The 24134-nt window shown below is 31.8% G+C and overlaps 1 protein-coding gene across 4 annotated transcripts in view; it reads right to left on the bottom strand.

Annotated features, from left to right (window-relative positions):
* RBM27 (RNA binding motif protein 27) overlaps positions 1 to 24134 on the bottom strand; it is a 64970-nt gene that overhangs the window by 18017 nt on the left and 22819 nt on the right. Inside the window, exons 4-15 of one of the 4 annotated variants that reach the window (XM_031953479.1) lie at positions 21720 to 21811; positions 20829 to 21022; positions 19881 to 20141; positions 18727 to 19026; positions 17725 to 17859; positions 11850 to 12014; positions 9783 to 9932; positions 8148 to 8292; positions 6326 to 6479; positions 4911 to 5219; positions 4658 to 4801; positions 862 to 981 (exon numbers count right to left, since the gene is read on the bottom strand). In XM_031953479.1, coding sequence (XP_031809339.1) covers positions 862 to 981; positions 4658 to 4801; positions 4911 to 5219; positions 6326 to 6479; positions 8148 to 8292; positions 9783 to 9932; positions 11850 to 12014; positions 17725 to 17859; positions 18727 to 19026; positions 19881 to 20141; positions 20829 to 21022; positions 21720 to 21811 — 2169 coding nt within the window. Of the gene's footprint in view, positions 1 to 861; positions 982 to 4657; positions 4802 to 4910; positions 5220 to 6325; positions 6480 to 8147; positions 8293 to 9782; positions 9933 to 11849; positions 12015 to 17724; positions 17860 to 18726; positions 19027 to 19880; positions 20145 to 20828; positions 21023 to 21719; positions 21812 to 24134 lie in introns of all 4 variants that reach the window. The other 3 variants (XM_031953478.1, XM_031953482.1, XM_031953481.1) reach the window with 3 other exon arrangements.

The raw sequence follows: 24134 nt of genomic DNA, 5'->3' as shown, positions 1-24134 counted from the left end.
ATACCAATCTCAATTCACATAAAACACTACTGCCCTGTTTTCTTTCTCTAACCTTATTAAACTAGACAAGGAAAAAATAGTGTTAAGTGGAATCCAAACTTAATTCTCTCTCTCTCTCTCCTATTCATTAAGACTCAGCATTACAGATCTTAGATTGGAAGATAAATAACTTTGACAAATGTGCTATCCATTGTTAATATAAGAAGAATCTTCCAACAGTACACCAATGTATAGGATAATGTGCATATAAATGTAAATGAAAACAACACTAAGAGGCAAATGAACTCAGATTAAATATAATGACCTATCTTGGTCAGAGAACAATAAATGGTAATGACTGAAAGTTTTCCTGCTCCAGGTAAGGAGCTGTGCTGGGGACTTTGGGTACAGAATACTCCAGATCCACTACTATGTCAGGAAGATTTACTTAACTGTTTTCCTTTGTTATATGGAGGATTCAAGGTGCGAATAGGCCAGACTGGGAAATAACTTGCAATGTAAAAAACAAAACAAAACTAAAAAACCCCCACAAAACTGGAAAAAAAAAAAAAAAAAACCCTATAAAGCTGCTTGAATGAAGAAATAAGGATTCTGTTTTACATCTTTTTAATTTTTTCTTTTTCCAAAGGCATATTATTTAATATATAAAAGAGGAGTGAAAAAAATTTTCTCCTTTAATTACTAAGAATAAAAAATTGACTATTTCTTGAATCCTGAGAACAGGATTTGCTAATTTTAATATTCAAAAAAATAATCAAATTTAATAGTGACACTGAAACATCAAAGGAAATTCCGCCCCTCCCCCCCCATACAAAGATGATTCTTTTAAAAAATTTCCAAAATGTCAATTAAAACTGTCACCTGTTTCTTTTTAAGAACTTCTTGGACATCATGGGATTTAGATATTGAACCAAGTTTTGGAGTTGTCTTTAAGTTTGTGGAGCTGTACACCATTTTTGCATGGCCTGATGGTGAAAATGTCTAAAATATAAGAACAGAGTTGCATGAAATCGTGCAACTATTTTCATAAAAAATCATTAACACTTTAAAATTTAACAATCTCAATCAATTTAAAATCTAAACAATCTCAAAACACATTCTCTCCCCACTTCAACCTTTCACTGAACACTGCTTTTCTAGTCTAGCTAAAAGTTATTTAAACCAAGTTTGTAAAAATTCATAAAGTGACATGAAAGCAAAAATGCAGTAAAATCTTTGTAATTAACATTAAAATTTTTTATTTCTCTTTTCTTTAAAATTATAAAAAATTTTATATTTAAAAATCTGGATTTCAAATTCTATTCTTCCCTTTCTCTCCCTTTTCTCCCAAAGATAGTGCACAATCAAATATAGATTATACACGTGCAATTATGTAAAACATTTCCACATTAGTCACTTCGTACAAGACTCAAATAAAAGGAAAAAAGTGAAATACAACAAGCTTTAATCTGTATTCAAATAAAATCAGTTCTTTCTCTGGAGTCAGATAACATACTTCATCATTAGTCCTTTGAGATTATCTTTAGATCACCATATTGCTAAGAATGGCTTAGTCATTTACAATTCTTCATGGAACAATAATATTGTTGTTATTGTGTACAATGCCCTGTTTCTGTTCACTTCACTAAGCATCAGTTTATGTAAATTTTTCCAGGTTTTTCTACAATCACCCTGCTTATAATTTCTCATATAACAATAATATTCCATTACAATCATATGCCACAGCTTGTTTAGCCATTCCCCAACTGATGAACATTCCTTCAATTTCCTAGTTTTAGCCACTATAGATATATAAATATTTTTATACAAATAGGTTCTTTTGCCCTTTCTTTTTTATGTATTTGGGACATAAAAAAATGTCTCTATGAAACATCCTACAAATAATTAAGACAATGTGAAAAATCTCACTGGAAAAAAAAAAAAATAGAACCAGGAGAGGTAATTTAAAAATTATTGGACTTTCTTGAATGCATGATAAAAAAAAAAAGTCTAAATATCATATTTCAAGAAATTATCAAGGAAAGTTGCCTTGATATTCTACAGAGGATAAAATAGAAACTGAAGGAATCTATTGACCAATCACCTCCTGAATGAGATTTTAAAATGAAAACTCCCAGGAATATTACAGCCAAATAAGGAAAAATACTGCAGATAGCCAGAAAGAAATAATTCAAGTATTGTGCAGGATAACCCAAGATTTAGCTGCATCTACCTTAAAAGACTGGAATACGATAATCCAGAAAGCAAAGAAACTAGAATTGCAACCAAGAATCACATACCCACTACTGTCAGGAGGAAAAATGAACACTCAATGAAATTGAGAACTTTCAAGCATTCCTGATTAAAAGATCAGAGTTGAATAGAAAATTTGACTATCAAATATAAGACTAAAGAGAAGCACAAAAAGGTAAATAGAAAAGGAACTTAAAAAACTTAATAAGTTTAAACTATTTACATAACTACAAGGGAAGATACTTGTAATGCATAAGAACTTTCTTATTATTAGGGCAGTTAGGAGAGTATGTATAGGCAAAAGACAGAAGTATGAGTTGACTATGATGGAATTACTATCTTAAAATAAAAGAAACACAAAAGAGGTTGTACAGTAGAGAGAAGATGGCAGAAAATGCTTGAATCAGAAGTGGTTCAAAAAGGGAATAATACACTTTCAAGTGGGCATAGAAATCTATCTTATCATACAGGAAAAGAAAGGGAAAGAAGATAAAAGAACATGGAGTGAGGTTGCTCATAGGAGGAAGGGCAGATTGAGGGAGGAAATGGTCAGAAGCAAAATACTTTTGAGGAGGATTAAGGTGAAAAGAGAAAGAATAGGGGTGAAACAGGATAGAGGGAAACGGCTATCAGAGCTGTGAAAAAAAATTATGAAGCAAATTTCTTTAATAAAAACCTCATCTCTCAAACATATAGAAAAATAAGTCAAATTTATGGGAATAAAAGTCTTCTACCAATTTATGAATGATCAAGTCAGTTTTCAAATGAAATCATTAAAGCTGTCTAATCTTTATGAGAAAATGTTCTAAATCACTACTGATTAACATAAGCTAAAACAATCTGAGGTACTACCTAATACTCATCAGACTGGCTAACAGGACAGAAAAGAAAAGTGACAAAAGTTGGAGGGGATGTGAAAAAAAAGAGACACTAATGTACTGTTGGTGAAGTTGTGAAGTGATTGAACCATTATGTAAAATAACTGGTAACTATGCCCACAGGCCTACAAAATCATGCACACCTTTTGATCTGACAATACCACAATTAGGTCTGTATCCCAAAAGAGACAAAAAATAAAAAGGAAAAGGACCTAAATGTACAAAAATGCTCTATTATCAATAATAATTAGAGAAAATCAATTCTGATATTCTAAGTTATATGGAGACTGGCAAAGTTGACAAAGAAATCATAAATGTAGGAGGAGCTAAGGGGAAAAAAGTATATTAATGCATTGTTGGTGAAAGCGTGAATTAGTCTTCTCATTTTGGAAAGCAAATTGAAACTGTGTCCCAAAAGTTATTAAACTGCATTCTCTCTGACTTGATACCAAATATTAGATCTATACTCCATAGAGATCAAAGAATAGAAGAAAGTACTCATATGAACAAACATATTTATAGCAGTTCTTTTTGTGGTGGCCAAGAATTTGAGCTGTCCCGTCAATTGGGGATTGATGGAACAAGTTACATTTTATAAATGTGATGGACTATTATTGTGCTATAAGAAATGATGAAGGGTATGGTTTCTAGGAAACCTGGGAAGATTTGTTGAAATAATACAAAATAAAGTGAGCAGAACCAGTAGATCAATTTATACGACAATTTTGTAAAGACAAACAACTGAAAGGATTAGAAACTCTGATCAACACAATGGCCAATTATAACTTCAAAATCCTCAAAATGAAACATGCTACTTCTATCCAAATAAAAAGGTCAAGGACCAGAGTACAGATAGAGGCTTTTGTGGGGGATGGAGGAAGCCTTTTTTGTGGATATGGTTAATGCATGAATTTATTTTGCTTGAATATATATATATATATATATATATATATATATATATATATATATATGTGTGTAATCAGCTTGGTTTTTCTTAGTTTTCTCAATGTAAGGGGAACTACAGGAGAAAGGCCAGGAGAAAGAGTAATATGGGAGGAAGAGAACGTGGACCTAAAAATTCTTTTTTATAAAAGAATTATGATCAACTTAATGATTAAACATGATTACAGAGAACTGATAAAATAAATGTATGCTACCCACCTCCTGAGATAATGGACTTGAGATAAAGAATGAGACATATGCCAAAATGGAGATTTATTTTGCTTGCCTATGCATATTTTTACAGAACTGTTTTTTGTGGGGGGGGAAGGGAGGTTAGAGAAAATGAATACCTATTAATTTTTTTTTTAAAAAGCTTTTTGGCATTTTAGGCATGAAGCAACAAAAACCATGTATTTGATTGATTCATAATCTCATTTATTATTATTCTACAAAGTGAACACTAATTTCTAGAAGGCAGGAAGTCTTTTACCTTTATCTTTATAACCCTAACACCTAAAAATAGTGTCTTGCATAGTAGATACTTACTGAGTGTTTGCTGAATTATGTATTACTATGAATAAGATAGGGATTCAGGGAAAACACACCTGACAATCATCTCCTGTGGTACCACCAGACTGATTCAATAAGTGTACTGTATCACTCTGGTTTCCACTTGCTTGCCCAAGGCGATGTTTAACAGGAACTTTATTGAGAACATATACACCTGGTGACTGTGGTTTGTTCATCATCTGTAAACATACATAAAACATATTTTAAAATACACATAAATATGTTAATTTCTATGAAAACAACATTTCTTGCATTTTCATTATCACATGTAATAATGCACACTCCTACCTTCTGAATACTCCCATGCATTGTGGAGGGTGGAGACTGAGCTACAAGTGCTTGCTGTTGATGGAGATGTTGTTGGAGATGATGATGTTGTTGGGACAGATGAGAGAGAGTTGTCTGCTGCTGCTGCTGCTGGAGGAGCAGCTGCTGTGTTGGTGGTGGTAATGGTGATTGCTCATTATTTTCCCGGTGCCACAGAACTCTTATAAATCGATTATTTAGAACAGCTTCTGTGCTGGAAATGGCTTTTCTGGCCTCATCATTAGTGAGATATTGAATGAGAGCTGCCTCAGGATCACCCTTAAAAGCAACCTACAAGGGGCAAAAATTAAAAGACTTATTGGGAGAAACAAATCCACATAGCATTTAAGTAGTTTTATGAAAAGTGAGTATGTGGTAACAAGCATCTACTATCCTTTTTAATAGACCCACTATCTTTAAAAAATAAAATAGGATATTCAGTTTTATTTTAGAAAGCACAAACACACATTCAAAAGGCTTTTCTTATTTGTCAATGACATGTTGTTTAAATAATTACTGATGCCAACATAAGTATTACTGATTCCAAAAAAAATTTTTTTTTAAATTATTTTTTAAAAATACAAAATCCCCAAATATTGAGCATACCAATTCTCTTAATAGTTTTCCTGGAGAAGAAAATTATATCTGTATCACATTACCAATACTTTAAAAAGCCTAAGTCTTTCTGACCTTTATGTCACCTTCAAATTTAGCATGACACTCAATCAAAAACTCAAACTCAAAAGAGTAAGCAACTAAGAAAATATTTAATCTAAATATGACTTTGGCTAATACCAAGACTATATTCAAATACTGTATTCTATTTGATGAAAAGAATTAGTTACCAAAAGGCAAAGCCAAAGATAGTGGATCTTGACCTAACTACTACTCAGTATATCTGTATATCCTGGTCAGCAGAAAAGGATGAGATATTTAAAAAATGCTTAAATTCTCTACAATTGAGATTGAAAGCTAGAATGAAAAGCTAAAGCAGCTTGGCAAAAAGTCACTTGCCCAGAGAACATAATAATTTTGGATAATTGACTCAAAGATATCATCATTAATTGTATATCTGACTGAAAAAAGCTGGAAAGGGGGGATTGTGGGGGAAAATCTCTAGCACCAAATAAAACTGTGAACCTATCATTATTGTCAGGTCTATGCAGACTTCTATTATCAGTGTTAACCATGTACTTTGCAAACACGTAGCTAAGAATCCCCCATGACCTTGAGAGATAGCAAAACTCAGGCAAAAAACATACCACTTTGCCAAAATGGAAGGACAAAAATTATACTCTTACCTTTGCTGTAAAGATATCACACCAATATGATAAATAAGCACATTCCACATGACCCCCATCTCCCACACCCCTCTGCCCTTCAGATTTTGGTTTTACCTGAATATTGACAATGGTTCCAAATTTGCTGAAATGCTCATTCAGCTTTGTAATATTATTGAGTTCCTGGGGAATTTTCCTGACTTCTAATTTGGTGTTTGTATATTGATTCTTTCTTAGGAATCCTTGTTTACTCTGATTGTTATTCCCTTGCCTGAAAAGAAGAAAACTTAATGAATATTAACTATCAAGTTGTTCTCTTAAATAGTAACATTATAACCAGTTAACAGACAACCTGCATAAGTATCTAATGCAAATAAGCTAAGAATATCATTTGGTATATAATACCAATTGTAATATACACTTTTTTTTTTTTTTTTTTAAAGAAACTAAACAATCTACCAATAGCAGCATGGCATAGTGAAAGAATCTAAGATTTAAAAGTAGAAGATTGAAGTTCAAATCTAGGTTTTGCTGCTTACTGCGTGTGACCTTTGTCAAGAAAAATCTCTTTGTGACTGTTTTCTCATCTGCATGATGAAGGGTTTGGACTAGATCAAAGTTTCTTTTTTCTTTTTATTGAAGCCTTTTATTTTCAAAACATATACAAGTATAATTTTTCAACAATGACCCTTGCAAAACCTTGTGTTCCTATTTTTCTCCTCCTCCCACCCCCTTCCCTAGATGCTAAGTAATCCAATATATGTTAAATATGGTAAAAATATATGTAAATCAAATATATATATATATATATATATATATATATTTATACAATTATCTTGCTGCACAAGAAAAACCTGATCTAAAAAGAAAAAAAATGAGAAAGAAAATAAAATGCAAGTAAACAACAACAAAAGAAGTGAAAATGCTATGTTGTGATCCATACTCAGTTCCCAGTCTTCTCTCTGGGTGTAGATGGCTCTTATCAAAATAAAATCATTAGAACTGGCCTGAATCATCTCATTGTTGAGAATAGCCACATTCATCAGAATTGATCATCATATAATTTTGCTGTTGCATTGTACAATGTAGATTAAAGTTTCTTACACTGTGCTGTGATCCCATATGGTGTTAAGTGGGAGTAGCAAAAAATTTGGTGGCAGTAAAAGGTTTCTAAGCACAATTAACAAAAAAATAATTCAAAATCAAAAACATAATGAATTCAAGGTATTTCTAGTAAGTATTTGCCAATGTTGCGTTGCATAACTTCACTGCAGCTTTAGTTCTAAACACACAACATATCCACTCTGTACTACTATGGATAAACACTGCCAGAAACACCATGGCTCAGATTTGAGATGGGATCACATAAAAATTTCTTGGGCAAAAAGAGGTTGCAAGTGGAAAAATTTTAAAAAGCCCTAAAGTAGATAATGTATGAAATTTTCCTTCAGTCCAAATTCCCAAAATAACTTCTATCAATAAGGATAGGGCATTTTGTAGCTGGGAAAATGAAAAAGTAAATTATGAAGTATAAGGACTATTTGAAAAATAAAAGCTGAACTGACACTAGAATCTAGATATTAAAAAGAACTATGGATAAGCAACAATTCAGCATTTCTGCTCTTTTAATATTTAAGCACACAGGTATTTTATAATAGTGGTATTAAAATTTTGTAAGATTGTGGCACCTTTCTCTACTTCTGTTCATGTTCTAATAATCTCTAGGACTTGGAATATGAAAAAAATACAAGCAAATTATACAACTTTCATTACCATTCTGTCTTATGGAACCCCAAGAGATGGCTTCTAAGCCAGCAAAATATTGTGCAATAATGTGAAAAATACTGCTTTAAGGCATGATTATTCCTTTCAATGCAGAGGATACCAGACATTGGAAAACATCTATTAGAATTTATTGATTAATAAATGATTGTCTTACTTTCCCATCCAAGGCTTCTTTGTGAGCGGTCCTTCCAAACCACTCATAGCTCTTTTTCTGCTATCCGGTTCAAGCACTACTCTGGTTATGTTGCTATTAATTGACACAGGAACTGGTGGTTCTGTTTGGATGACAATATTAGCAGCTATAGGAAAAAAATTCACAATATTATTGTCATTATATGATACATATGATATATATCAAATAATATATAGGTATCAAAATGTTCAGAGTCAAAATTATAAAGTATAAAGAGCATACAAGAAATACTTTTTTTTCTATGATAAAAGGAACACTATATATATACAGTTATCTATCTATTATTATATAGAAAAGAAACACTTCCCCAACATGGCTGAAGTTTTATATTATAGTTAGATTATACTACTGAGGGAAGCTAATTTTATAAGAAGTTATGTAGAGACAAAATAAAAAAAACAAAAAAATCATTTGTATTCATCCTCTACTTATACTTCCAAAAGTAGTGGGTACCTAGGTTTGTGGGCAACATAAAGAAAGGAAAAATGGGAGGTCAAAAACACAAAAAGTAGTACAACTGAAAATAAGAGGTGTACTCCAATGGCAAAAGGTCCCCACCATGAGGCCCTTAGTAAATTGTATTAATTGATTTTCTTCCAATAGTGGCTTGTGACCTTAAACATAAGCACCACTCTACTATATTACATTGAAAATAAGGTAAGTTTAAGGAGCACTATAAATTTTGCACCCAATACATACAAATCTATCATAATTATCCAACACAGAAAGCCAATTTAAACACATAAAATATAAACATAATGATCAGATTTGAGCCTTTTTTTCCCCTCAGCATAAGTTCTCAATTCTTTATTTGATTAGAGAGTAACAAAGATAACTTGAATATAAAGTTAAGAAGCAAGTACTATCTAAATGGTTGTGAATTAAATTTTAATTTGTGGATTAAAATTTAGTTGTAAAATGAAAACACCTAAATCAGAGGTCAGCAATTATGTAGCCCTAGGATCAAATCTGATTCCAGGGAAGTAAAGAATATACTTTTGCTTAAAAATATAAAAGCCAAAGTCCATTACAAAAACGGACAGATCTGACCTAAAGATTGTAGTTGGTCAACTTCTACTCTTAAGTTTTCCTTTGATAAAAATAACATAATTGATTAAATCAATTTAATCAACAATAAGGATATAATATAGGGATTATATCTGTGATTTCACTGTTGTAGGGAATCCTAAATGAGGAAACTCCATTTACCAATGCAAGTTGACTTCTCTTCTTCTTAGAAAACAACCTAGAGAACTGAAAAGTTAAGTTCTTTGCCTAGCATCACACAGCTTATCATCTGAATGGCCTCCTGGCTTCAATGTCAGTTCTATCAACTATGCTGCTTTGCCTGTTTAAATATTCAACTTTTAACAAAATTCATGTCTGAAATGAGGGTAATTATTCAAAATCATTTATACCATGTAGTTACAAAGAACCTTTAAAAAGATCATCAGAATTTAAAATTTAAATTTTAAACAATCACTCAGAACTTAGCTTTCTAAATTTGATACAAAAATGGACATACTAATATATTCAATGTTTCAGTATGAATGGTCTCAAAAATAACTTTAAAGCATTCTTGCAAAATTTTCTGACCTCTTGGATTTGCATCCATATCACCAGATGTTAGGCCAATCAGATTGGGGCGCTGTGTTTGTGTTCTTGAAAAGAATTGTCGATATTGAGATCTACCAGTACTAGTAATACTAGGAGCTTCGGGGTTATAGCCATCTGGCTCATACGTATCTATTGGAAAATAAAAATGAGAGAATGTTAAGACATTCTAATTTCCATAAAATAAACAAAACAAATTTTTTAAAATGTTCAACATATTTCATTACATGAACTCATCTTTTTCTTTCTTTTAAAGAGTCTTTCCATTTGTAAGAAGCATAAGAAAAAATACAGGTCATGGAAATAATACAATTTAAAATCACACTGAGTACACTTTTCCTAAGAAGATTAGGTTACTTTAATATCCTAAAAAACCTCTTCTTTTGATTTTTCTAAACAGGGTCAAATTTTTAAACAATATATATATATATCCTTTCTTTCATCAAGTTATTCCCAAACTTCTCATCTGTAATTGAGTATTAAAGCACCCTAATTCCTTCAATTTCTTTTTCTTCTCTTATTATTACAATTAACACTTCTAATACAATACTGGGTAGTAATGGTAATAGTAGGTAACCTTGTTTCACCCCTCGTCTTACTGGGAAAAAGCACCCATTTCTTCAAGGTAAAGAACTTTTTATTTAATAACAAATGATGAGAGCATCAAAAATATGCCTTTAAAAAACAAAACACTTTTCATTTTTTACCATGAATTGTTCAAGGTACTCCTAAATTGTAATTATAATTTCCCAATAAAACAATTTCCTAATTCTAAAGTTTGTAAGTTTATAGTCAGTAAGTATTTAGAGGAAAATTTGGGGGATGAGAACTTCAGATGCCATTATAGTGTTTGACCACAATTTAAAGGTTTACTACTTAAACTGATTCTACTTATTGTGTTTGGTTATCCTTATTTTTTTAAACAACTAACACGAGAGGTACAATTTATTTAATATTTAAATTTAATGCTAAAAATACAACCAAACATATTAAATTTTATTTATTAAATATGTTATATCATGGGACCATTATTTGGTCAGGGTGGCATTTTGAACTATTTCACTTTAGAAATAATAAAATTCTTAAAGTCAAGAATTGCTTCCTTTTTTGTTTTTGTATTCCCACAGTTTTATGCATCAGAGGTATTTCATAAATATTTGAACTGAACCATTTTTCTTCTTCTATCAAAAGTTTTTTAAAGCATTAAAGGCAGAAATATTTATATATTTCAGTATTACAAACTTACAGTAACAAATTCTCAATTGACATTCAATATCCTCAACAATCCACTAGAGTTCATGAATTGTTTTAAATAAACTACATAAACAAATGTTTTGTCCCATTAATCCTTAGAACATCTACAACTCTAAAAACCTGAGATTTAGCTAAATTCAAAATGTAGTTAAAAAAAAAAAGCTACTTATTCAGAAAGTTATAATAAACTAAGATCTAATAATAAAGGGAGAAAGTTTTAAAATCCCACAAACTACTTACTCACAACTATCAATGCAACTGTGAACATTGATTTCAATAAGAGGAAAAAACTTCCCAGGACTACTATAAATATTATAGATTACTATAGACTATTATAGATAACTAGTAGTACAGGGGAAAGAGGGACATCTTCCTTATGTATGAAGGAGAACCCAGAAATAGTTTTTCTTTCCTTTTAAAGACAGAAAGATTGATACATTCCTTCCCCCTCCCCCACCTTATAATATGGTATTAATTACAAAGTAGATTGTTATGTTCACATCAGCCTAAGCAAAAACTAGCTCACAGAACTACCACTGGATCTGTTACCTAGGTACTGCAGGTAAATAAAGATAATACTGGAGATGAAAGATGCACAGGTCCAGGAGGCCTAATCATCTACCTGCCACTTGGGATAAACTCCAAAGGCAGAAGAAGAGAAAATAAAGTTGCCCAAGTGGTCCAGTGACAGTAGGAACTTGAAGCAGTAGTTGAGGGTGGCATGTTCCAGTATGGCTGGCCAATTTAAGGTATAAAGGCTCAACCACTCAGCTCGCCATCTGTAGCAAAGCTTACCTGGGACCAGAGGGGTGGGACTGGAAACTGAGGTTTGGTACCCAATGGAGGATCCCATGAGGTTTCGAGGTGGCACCAAACGAGCTGCCAAAAGAGGAGGCGGTGTCCCCAACTGAAGTCGCTCAGATGCAGCAGCACCATGGTCACGAGAGTACATGGGCTGTCCTACAGAGGAAAGAATAGGAGGGCAACTGGGATTGAAAGTTGTAAAGGGTTTCTTTTTGGCAGAGGTAGTCTCTTTCGAGACTTTGAGCCAAGAGAACTAAGGACTGGCCGATGAAAACGATGTAGTTGAGATGATCTATTTTAAGAAAAAGCATGCAAATTGGTAAAGATCCATCACTGTGCATGGGGACAGAGTGAGACGTGGGTGGTATAACTATAACCAGACCCTCTTCCTCGGTCTTCATTTTGGGGGGTTTCTCCATTAAAAAATGAGAGTTTAGGAATAGTCACATGATGTGGCATCCAAAGGTAAGTATTCACAAATGAGTTGCTTCTTAGGGGGGAAAGAATGACCTGAGATTTGATGCATAAAATTTCAGATCCAATGAAGACAGATATGGAGAATGTCACAAAATAAAAATGAGGTTCACATAAAAAGAAACTCTGAAGTTTGAGGTTCACATAAAAAGATACTCTGAAGTTTGAGAGTAGAAAACAGAACTGAATAATAAATTAACCCGCCCTCAAATGGGATTATGTAACTCCCAAAAGAAGATTAATCTATCAATTAACTAAACTTCTTGTTCAGTCAATTTTCTGATAAAAATTAGCCCACTAAGTAGGAAACACATGCAAAGCACAGGGTTGCCATGATTTAACACAGGGAAAGCTAATAGAACAATAGAAAGCTAAAGCCCATACAAAAAGGGCCTACTGTACAAGCATTGAATTGTGCATTTAAAACTAATCAATTGGTATTTCACAGGGGAGATATTTAGGATTTGCATATCTTAGAAACAATGATGCAGAATGAAATCTTACAGTATAACATTAGGAAAAAGATGTTATATTTTAAGAGAAAAGACCTAAATAGATATCTAGAACATTCCCCCCCCCCCCCCACTGATTACTCCAATTTAAGACATACGAAAGGGTATAGTAATTTTCAAATCTTCATATGACTTGTTCTGAACATCTGTCACTAACTATATACCACAGGATAGAACAAGGTGAAGAGAGATGTAGAGATGTCCCTAGCCATTCATTGTCTAAATTTGTTTTTAACTTTGGGTAAAGTTCTAGAGCTTTAAAATTCCAAATATATATATATCCTGCTGATGGAAATCAGCAACTTCTTCAATTCCAATTTAAGTAGAATTTAAGTTTAATTCCAGTTTAAGCAGAGTGCTATAATGCACCATACTTTTTCTGTACAGCCATGTCTCTTCAAACTCAAGTTTCTGATGCCATGAAATTTCAGAAAAGTAGGTCATGCAACTAAACTATCTTAATTCTGGACTTTAAACCTACCATTTCCAAAACTGGCATGATAAAATATGAGTAGAAAATATACTTAATATTGAAAAAGAATCTCCAGTAATTTGATGTTTGCAAGCATGGTTTGCTATTTTTCATTTAAAAATTTCTTCCTGTTAGAGGCATCAACTATAAAAAACAGAGGCTAAAAACAATGTGGGGGAAAAAAGTATATTACCTATGACTAGGTAACTGATTTTGAGGTAAGAATATGGAAGTAAGCCAAATATGGCTCTTTTAAGGTAATGACAACACAAAGATTTCTTTACTAATGGCTCAAAGGCCAGCTTTTTGCTACATAGATTTTAATAATACATATATTTTAAAGTAACTAATAAGAAAAACCACTTTTCATTGAAGTCTTCAGTTATCCATGTATAGGACTGCTTGCCATCTGGGGGAGGGGGTGGAGGGAGGGAGGGAGAGGAAAAGTCGGAACAGAAGTGAGTGCAAGGGATAATGTTGTAAAAAAAATTACCCAGGCATGGGCTCTGTCAATAAAAAGTTATAATTATTGGAAAAAAAAAAAAAGAAAGGAATCTTCAGTTATCTCTTTAAACAAAACAAAGTCTGGCAGTTTAATGTAAAAATACTGAAAAGAGACTAGGCATGTATTTGAAAATGAGATTAATTTATCTGTAGTCTGCACAGAGGATAATCTCAAACTTGAGTTCCAAACCAGGAAGAAACTATCCTTAAGTAAATTCAAATAATAATATGGGCACTTCTCAACATAAGCTGAACCATATATAGCATGACTAAGAACAGATAAATGTTCAGGTTTTATCCTGGATTTTTTCCTATTGTTTTTTTTTTTTTCTGGACATGGTTTAGATAAAATGCCATTATCTTCAAAGATTTAGCTGGGCTCCATTATTAAAAGCATTCAGGCTAACCATTAATTCTTTAATTGAATGAGTATCTCTGTCAAAGAAACCATATGCCAGATAATATAATACAAGACTAAAATTTCAAGGGGATAAAACAATCTGTTGATGATTACAGGGTTAAGTGAAATCTTACATCATTCTTCAGAGACAGCTAGATTTAACATTCGAGAAAATTAATGTATATGTTAAAAAATTAAATGAAAAAACTCCTGAAAAACTAAAAAGCAGAGTTTCTCAAAAGCTTAAAAACAGTTGGCAAATTTCTTGTCAGAAAGTATTCTGATGATGACTTTCTGGAAGATGAAAATTTAGTTTACGTAACTTCAGTATGTCACATGCACCTTTATTCTCCAATAACCTCAAAGTGAGTTTATTACTGCTGAAGGTAATTTATAAGTAGAGCTATCTATTTGCGAAGGCTATGAGCTTGACAAATAGATATTTCTTGTACATCTTTCTCACAGAACTAAAATCCAAGAATGTATATACAACAGAAAAAGTGGCCAAGCCAAAATCTAGAAGAATCACAAGTGTATTAGTGACCTCATCTTTATGTATGACTTAAAAACAAACAAAATAACAGAAAACTTGAATTATTAAGACTGAAAGTGATGGATCATGATTTTCAGAGCTATAGTTTTAATTTCATTAATATTATATAGAACAGACTATGAATGCCATTAAAGTTTCTGATATTTATGATAAAATGCTTTTGAAGAACATAATAAAATATTCACATTGGTCATGTGAATTTAAGCAATAGCCCTTTCTAGATCATGTGCAGTCTCACTGCCAACTACTATCAATGGATGCAGTTTAACAGAAAGAGAATTTGTTTTTAAATGCTTAATTATTTTCCTTTTGAAGAAAGGTGATATCCTCATATAATCTGAAGGAAGGTCTTAAGGATCTTTTTTCTATTAAAGCAATTAAGTTTTTTTTTTTTTTTAAGTTTTTTAAATTACTGAACTTTTTGTTAAAAATTCAAAGCTGGATCATGTAGAAAACTCTAAGAATTCAGACTAACAATAATAATGGTTAGCCTTTATATAATAACTACTATTTGCAAGGCACTGTGCTAATCAATCTAAAAATATTATCTCATTATGACTTCCTGAAAAGCATTCAATTCAGAAACAAAAGTGCTAAATTAAACTCAGTAGTTGGGTAATATGAAAGGAGAATGGCTTCAGAGCAGAATTCTTAAGAATTTTCCTCCTTACAGCACAGAAAAATCTTATGTTACTCAAGGTTATGACAAATTTTACAAAAACCCTCAGCTTCGAATTTCTTCATAGGTTTGGAAAAAATGGGAGAAGGAAATGTATTGAAAATGCAAAAAATTTTTTACAATGAATATTATCTATAATATTCTGAAGCTATCCATTCTCATCTGGTTTTCACCAGAAATATTCCAGACTTCAAAGTAGTCAGCTGTTACTCTCTACTATTGCCCTTTAAAAATACTTACTTAAGGAACAAAATAAGACTGAATTACAGATCTCAACTGAAACATCCATTTTTCTAATGCAAAATATCACAACAATGCTTTGGAAATCATATCAATCTGTGGTACTGGAATGAGTATAATTGTTGCACTCCAAAAAAACCCAAAATTAAATAATAGTTGAACTTGTTAATGTGCAGTGAATACTTGTAGTTTTAAAGAATGATTTACAATTTCAAATTAAATTGTAAATACATTCTTTTTAAGGACTTAGTTTTTTTAGTCACTAGTCGAAAGATACAATGAAAATAATTTTAAAATAATCATAGCAGCTAATTCAATATGTATCACAAAATTATATAAATGAAATTTTGAAAAAATCAGCTAAACTGTAGATATAGTAGTAAGGACAAGTCTGGACTAAACTCTTCCCTAAAGTATTCTGAGGATTCAGCTACATTATTTTTAAATTAGTGATTGACCAACAATTAATCCATACTGAATACTCAATACTATGCTAATAACTGGGAGGCATAAAGGTATATTACAATTCAAGGACCTCAAGGATCTAGCAATCTATTTGGGAAAACAAGATTTGTACCCGTTAAATAGATTAAGTTTAATATGTAACTAAGTGTATAAATGTGTGATATAGATCTTAAATTCTGTATGAGTGAAGAAGAAAGAGAAAACAATGAGGATTTTAAGTCTCAGATGTGACTTGGACTTTATTTTGAAGGAAGAATAAAATCTAGATGGGCAGAGAGAAGGTCTTCAAAGGCATACCAAGCTTGAGACAATAATATGAAGGAAAAAAAATAAAAATAAACATGGTATTTTTCTGAAAGTGAGGAGACTAGACCAACTAATATAAAGGTACCTATTTGACTAAAGGTTAGCTATCAATATGGAGGAAGTAGAAAGTGAGAAAAATTAGTTTAGATTTTACTTGGACAAAGAAGTTAAAATTTGAAATGGTATGTAACAGCAACCATAAAGGTTTCTGTCCAAGGGGATGACATGCTGAAACTGACTTTCAGGAAAATTAATCTGGCAATATACAGTATGAATTAAAGGAAAGAAGTCTATAGTAATTAAATTTAATTAAGAGATGCTTCAATAATCCAACTGTGAGGTGATGTAACTCTGAACTAGAGAACTATAGGAAATATGAGAAAAGGAAGAATCAAAGCTAATTCCAAAATTTTGATTCTCAGCAACTGGTAGGGAAAATAACAAATTTGGCTTGGGGCATGTTCAATTTGATTTAAAAGGAAGAGATATGGAAATATTTCAATAGGGTAAACAAACTTTATGACATACAAAATTACATAAAGAATAATATAACCACAAATTATTCAGATATTTTTCTCAAATTACCATTTCCTTTATCTCACTTATATGCTGCTTACTATAATTTACACGTACTTTGCCACATGTTGATATTTTTATGTTTCTGCAAACATCAATATCTAAAAATACTTTACAAACAATAAAAACATCCATATACAAAACAAGAGAAAAAGAACATATGCTAATTTTATGACTAAACACAAATGTAAAAACAAATTGTAGATTACAAAGAAGGAAAGGATTCAATATAAAGCTTATGTAATACTGTTATCTTTAACTTAGTATACAATTTAGACAAATTCAAATTATTGATATGTCATCTCCAGACCTGTTTTTTCATGCTTCTTAAGGTTTAAAACTATACCAGAGTAATCTACTGGGAGCTCACTCAGAGAAAGATTCCTCTGGACAGAAGTTACCCGGATGGGGTTCCTTTAGAGAATGCTATTTAATTAAAGCAGAAGGATGTCTTCACAATAGGAAATATTTTATCTCTAGCTCCAAGAAATGCAGAAAGTCATGTAAAATTAAAACACATGAATACAATGTAAGCAGCACAGGATGCAATTAAAAAAAAAAATTGAAAAGGTAAACCTGTTTACTGAAGTTAAAATTAGGCATAGTAATGATAAAAACAATGCTGATTTGGAAATATCTCGCTTGCATATCCCTACATGCCATAGGTTAAAAGATATTTGCTTACGTTCTGATACTGTATAAAGGAGGTTCTGGGGTAAAGGAGGAGGTAGTCTTGCTCCCACTGGTGCAAGATTGGGCACTGCACTCGTTCCAGGCTGGTCACGGTTATTTATCAAGTTTGATTGTGTTATAGGTGGTCCTATAAAGTTAACAAAAAATACAAATGCATAGTAGTTTCAGATTATCAAAAAATATTCAACATTTCAACACTAATTTGTATTTCATATTTCCAATATTACCTTTATCATATTTCGATTGGACTCTATGCATATTATGTATGTATATACACTAAGACCTTTAAGTTTATTCTTCCTACATCTAATTAAAAATGCTATTCTTCATAAAATTTAAATTATAAACCCAATATATTCCTACCTGTCTCCTCCCTTCCATCCCACTAATATAAATTTTTTATTGTTAAAATTTGCATTGTCAAAAAAAAGGCATCTATATTAGGAAAGCATGACTGTTGATAGCTAAAACCTCACAATTATACTGTTTAAAGCAGTAGCAGTAAATCTCCATACTCAACAAATAAACCAAAACTTTTATTCAAACTTAAGAAAATATTCCAAAATTAGAAAGTCTTCAGCACTAACTTGAATTAAGTATGCTAAAAAAATAATCATCTTATTTTAAATTAATTGAATTGCACCAAGTTAAATAACTTTAACTTTTTAACTATTTTTAAATTCTTTGAGATATTAAAAATATTTTTAGTTTGAATGCAAATTATAATTATACATATGATATCAGGACAACTTATTTTTAAAATCATAATTTAGTTACATTGGAAACTCTACTATGCTACGAGGAAGACTAGAGAAAAAGGAAAACACTTTACTTATGGGAATGTAAGCAATTTTCAATTCTATAGATAATTTCATTTTTATATTTTCAAAACATAGCTTAATTCTAGTGAAATTAAATAAATGTAACTAGACTTTACTGAGGAAATCTCTCCTTTTTTTACAAAAAGACCAGAAACAGAAATAAAGAAACTCACTTGGTACAGGAAGCACAACAGAAGGTGGAGGCTGACCATGTCCCTGTGGAACTGGAAGTCTCATACTGTGGCCAGGTCCTGGTCCGGGGCCTGGGCCTGGTCCTGGGCCTGGTCCGGGGCCTGGCCCTGGCCCTGGCCCTGGCATTGGAGGCATTAATATGCCAGGTGGTGGTGGAGGAGGAAGACCAGGTGGCGGAGGTGGGAAAGGGATCATGCTTGGTAGAGCAACTTCATCAACTACTAGAGGATCATTCCCATGATCAAACTGACAAAGGTCACCAAGTACACAAAATCCTCTTTCTAAAGAAAGAGACAAATAAAGAGAGATAGAAAATATTACATCACATGTTACTTTTAACACATATCTATAAGTAAAATAACATTTGATTTACATAGTTACCTGCTCCAAAGGGCACAAAATTTTACTGACCTTACTCTGTTAATTATCAAGCATCTTTAAGGTAAAAAGCAAGGTGGCATTCCTTATTTTACATACTGGGAAATGGACACATGTCCATTTGTAAACTGCAAAAATTGCAAGGTAGCAAAATTCATAATAGATTATCAACTCCTAATTAACTACTCCTAGATTAAGCTGAATATGATACTAAATAAAGGTTGGGAGACATTTAAAATAAATAATTAGTAATCAAGATCTGCATGAATTAACGGAGAAAGAACTGGCCACCTTATTTTCAATAATCTATTACAATATTGCGTTAAAATTATCACTCTCTAACAGTAGAAAGTCAAAAAAATATAAAAGTAAAAAACTTGAGTATGCTTTAAATCCCCATTATTAAAATAGAACACACACTACCCTTGGTTTTAGGGTAAAGTATATTCTCTAATGGAAAGATTTCAATGGAAAGATTTTAGGTTAAAAAACAAAAATGACCTGTGGGAAGAGTTTCCCACAAGCTTAAATATATAGTTTTTAAAGTCACGCAAAAATATTTACGCATAAGTAAACTATGAATCTGGTTAAAAGAAAAAAAGGGAGTTGGGGTGAATTGTCACTTTTCAAGCAAAATAAAGACTGGAAAAAAAAGGAAAAAAAAAGACTGGAGTATAATAACTGAGGATACATAATTGGGGCAACATTTGCATTATATTTGCATTTGGTTTTGTATACAAGAAAGAGGTAATTTTACCATCATAATCTCTGCATCGCCTCTTTGGTGGTGGGTTTCTACCAAAAGAATTGGAAGAGCTATGATTGTTATAGTAATTAGACCAACTCTCAGTTGTGTTCTCAGGGTGGTGAGCAGGTGCAATCACGGTAACGGTGCTGGGAATAGACTGAGCCCCACAGGAATACTGGTCAGAAGAATTAGTAGGTGGTGCAGACGCTGGCACATAGGAGCTATCCAAATCATTCCTTTCACTCTTGAACTTTGATCTTTCCCTGTGTTCTGCTTTAGAATAAAAACAAACAAAAAAATCCAAACAAAAATAAATACAATTATGCATTTGATAATCACTATCATTTAACTGTTTAACAGTAAGAAAAAATGGCGTTACAATAAATTCATCAATTCTACTGTATTTCACTGACTTCATTATTTACCTTTTCCCTAAAAATATCAAATAAAATTAGCAATAACCTATTACATAACTGGTTACATTTTGATAAATACTTTCCCTTTACTGAAGTCAAATATGAAATCAACAATTTAAGTAACAATTTGTAAAAATATTCATTGCAAAACTGAAATTCTAGAAAACTAGTGATTCATATATTTTTGACACAGCTATGGAAACCAATGAAATACACAAAAGATAGGTAGGTACTTTTATTTCTTCCCTTCCCCTACAAAAAAAAAATATATATATAAAATCACAGGACATGTCAATATTCTTTTACAAAAAAATGTTATTTTTTTAGAATTTAGAATTATTAGAATATTCTTAATGAAGACAATTTTATTTTGGTTAAATTCCTTCAAATATGATATGCCATAGACCTATAACTGCCCTTAACTATGTCCAAAACATTTCTCTAAGACAATTTCAGTTTTATACTATGCAAATCATGTATCTAATTTTTACATTCCTTATAACAGAAAAATTATTATTAAATAAAAATATAATTAACTTACCAACATTTCTATTTGGATCTCGGTCTTTGCTTCTTCCCCTACTTCGGCTCCGACTACGACTCAATCCTCTGCTTTTACTACGGCTTTTACTCCTGCCTCTTCTCCAGTCATACTTATCACGGTACAATTCATTTCTCTCGTAGTATCTATCATATTCCCTCCACTTCCCATCTTCTCTTTTTTTCTCACGTGTCCTATAATATAAAGATATATAAGCCATATATTGGCTACAGAAACAAAATCTACAAACAAGTCTATATTATGAACTACTCTCCTTGTATCAAAATTCATAACTTATGGACTCTTTTTGAAAGAGCTTTTAGACCACTCCCTGTTTCTACCAATCCATTATACAAAGGTGAGAAAACAAGGAAAAACATCATTACTTTAATGTTCCTGGGTGGGGAGAAAGAAAAAGGTGAGATGAATCCAAAATATGAGGAGGGGTGAGGAAAAACTGATGAATAGGAGAAGGAGGACAAAACAAAGTAAGAAACTACAGGCTTAAAATCAAACATTTTCCTATAGAATTTATGCTTTTTAGCTAAAGGTTATTTGGTGAAGAAAATTAACAAAACCTAATAATAAAAAAGCCCTGATTAATTCTAATTTGGGGATTCCCAAATCAAATGGAACATTTCACTGTACTCTCAAAGGACGATAAGTGCTCCACCTCTGGGGTTTTGGGGTAAACATGCAATGGTGATTATTGGCAAAAAGAACAGAAAGCAAGAATGATAAAGGTAGCAAAAACTGGAAATGAAAAGGTTAGCTTTTTCTTTTTGAGGAGTATGAAGGAATGAAATTGAATTTTATGTTTACAAGTAAGACCTTCACAAGACAACAGAGGGGAGAGTCATCAATGTTTCCCTAATAAAAGAAAATACAAACCTTCGTTCACTAGATTCTGAACGGGTCTTTTGGGGACTGGGATATTTCTTTTTTCTGACTTCTCGCTCTTCCTCTGCTGACTCATGAAATATCTATATTGAAATATTCATGTGAGAAACAAACATATTAATTTAATGAATTTCTAAAGATAAATCATCATAAAAAGTAAATACCACAGGAAAGCAAAGAGATTTTCTTAGAGAAATACTCATATAAGCATATAATTATATTGATTTTTAAAAAATAGGTATTCAAGATGAAATTTCAGTGTTAAATGAGAGTAAAAAATGAATTCTATGAGTTGAAATACCATAAAAACAAAGCCTGTTTTTTTTTTTTATTTTAGAATGTTTATTGGTACAAAGTGAACAAGGAAAATCATATAATTATCCTTACAGGTTATGTGATGAGTGCAATGATGCCGTCATTGGGCAGAATACATATTTTCCTTTGAAATTATCCTCAGAGACAACAGATGAGACACCTGAGATAATCAGTTGTGAATTTATAGTCACTCCTTATAATTTACACTCCCTACCTATCTCCATTCCCTAAAATAGTATGACCCTGCTAAATGATTATCCTGATTCTCCAGGTTTGACAACTTTGGGTCATTTCTAGAAATTAATGCCACCCCAAAAGATATAGATTTTCCACCACTGAGAGTCAAAAGACTAGAAGCTAGATGTCATTCCAACAAAGGAGTTCCCTAAAATGGTTTAATTAATGAGATGGAAACTATCATCCACAACCAGATAAGGAATTATGGAGACTGAATACATATCAAAGTATACTATTTTCATTCTTTAAAAATTTTGAGTTTTCCCCCTTTTTCAGTTTCTTCCTTCACAATATGACAAATATGAAATATATTAAATCAACATTTCTTTATTTAAACTTCTGCTACAAGTAAATGCTTTTGCCCCTACCCAAAAACTAACTGGAAAACTGATACAATATAAAATCTAATTTAAGAATTAATAATTATTGTTTTCTAATTTTTAAATTTTATTTTTCCCATTGCATGTGAAGACAATGTTTAATATTTGTTTTTTAAAATTTTAAGTTCTAAATGTTCTTCCTTTTTCCCCTTTGCCCATCCTTGAGATATCGTATGTGTATGTATATATATATGCAGTCATGCAAAATATTTCCATATTAGTCATAGGAACAGACCAATAAAGCATATGTAAAGGATGTGGCAAGGAGAATTTTCATCATAATTTTTTTTTAAAATTTATTTATTTAATAGCCTTTTATTTACAGGTTATATGCATGGGTAACTTTACAGCATTAACAATTGCCAAACTTCTTGTTCCAATTTTTCACCTCTTACCCCCAACCCCCTCCCCTAGATGGCAGGATGACCAATAGATGTTAAATACATTAAAATATAAATTAGATACACAATAAGTATACATTTCATCATAAATTAAGGAGCTTTGAAATGTAGTTGTTTTTTCCCATAGAAGTCATTTGGAACAAATAGTTAATTAATTTTATTGATTAATGAATGAAATTAAATACTATTTCATGTAAATTCTACAAAACAACTAGAACTTCAATAAAACAACAAAGTAACCTTAAATTCTTAAGAGCAGTGATGCAACAATGTTGCTGCTACCCAAATAAGCTGTCCAAATTGATATTATATAACATAATATGTAGCATAGCATAACTATACACATATGATACATAACATAGTTTAATATCATATCACATTATAACATAAATGTATCATTTCTTCTAATAGCCTTCTACTTAGGAGGATTGAGAAATTGATCTCCCTGAAGGAACTGATTCTCCCCAAGCTGTCTTAAGTCACATTATAGCTAAAATTCCGTAAAAAGAATTACAGTATTAAAAACTGTGTACACTTCATATATTATCTCACAGGTCTTGTCTGTCTTTATACAAACTCAATCTGATTATAGTGAATATATGGCTTATTAGAAGCTGATTATATACCAGAGCAAGATTACTTTCAATTTTCAAAAGCTAAGCAAAATATGCTGCCATGAAAAACCATCAAAATAAAGACATATATGGAATTATTTTTCCAAATAAAAGAATGAATTAGATAGTGGGGCAGGTAGGTGGCACAGTGGATCCAGTACCAGCCATGAAATCAGGAGGACCTGAGTTCAAATCCGACCTCAAACACTTAACACTTCCTGGCTGTGTGACCCTGGGCAAGTCACTTAACCCCAAATGCCTGGGAGGGTGGGGGGATAGGGGGGTGGGGGGGAGGGAAAGAGAATGAATTATGCCAACCAATAAACTTTCATCCAATTCCCCTTATATGGCAAAAGATATTCCTAGTGCAGTCTGACCAGAAAACAAAAGATATAAACTAGATTAACCTTCAATGATGAAAGCTCTAGTACTGTTTTGTCGATCAGAATCAATGAGTTC

This window comes from Sarcophilus harrisii, chromosome 2 (assembly GCF_902635505.1).
Source record: "Sarcophilus harrisii chromosome 2, mSarHar1.11, whole genome shotgun sequence".
In the NCBI taxonomy this organism is placed as follows: Eukaryota; Metazoa; Chordata; class Mammalia; order Dasyuromorphia; family Dasyuridae; genus Sarcophilus; species Sarcophilus harrisii.
Note: the sequence above shows the minus strand (reverse complement) of the source record. Positions and strands in the feature narration are given on the sequence as shown.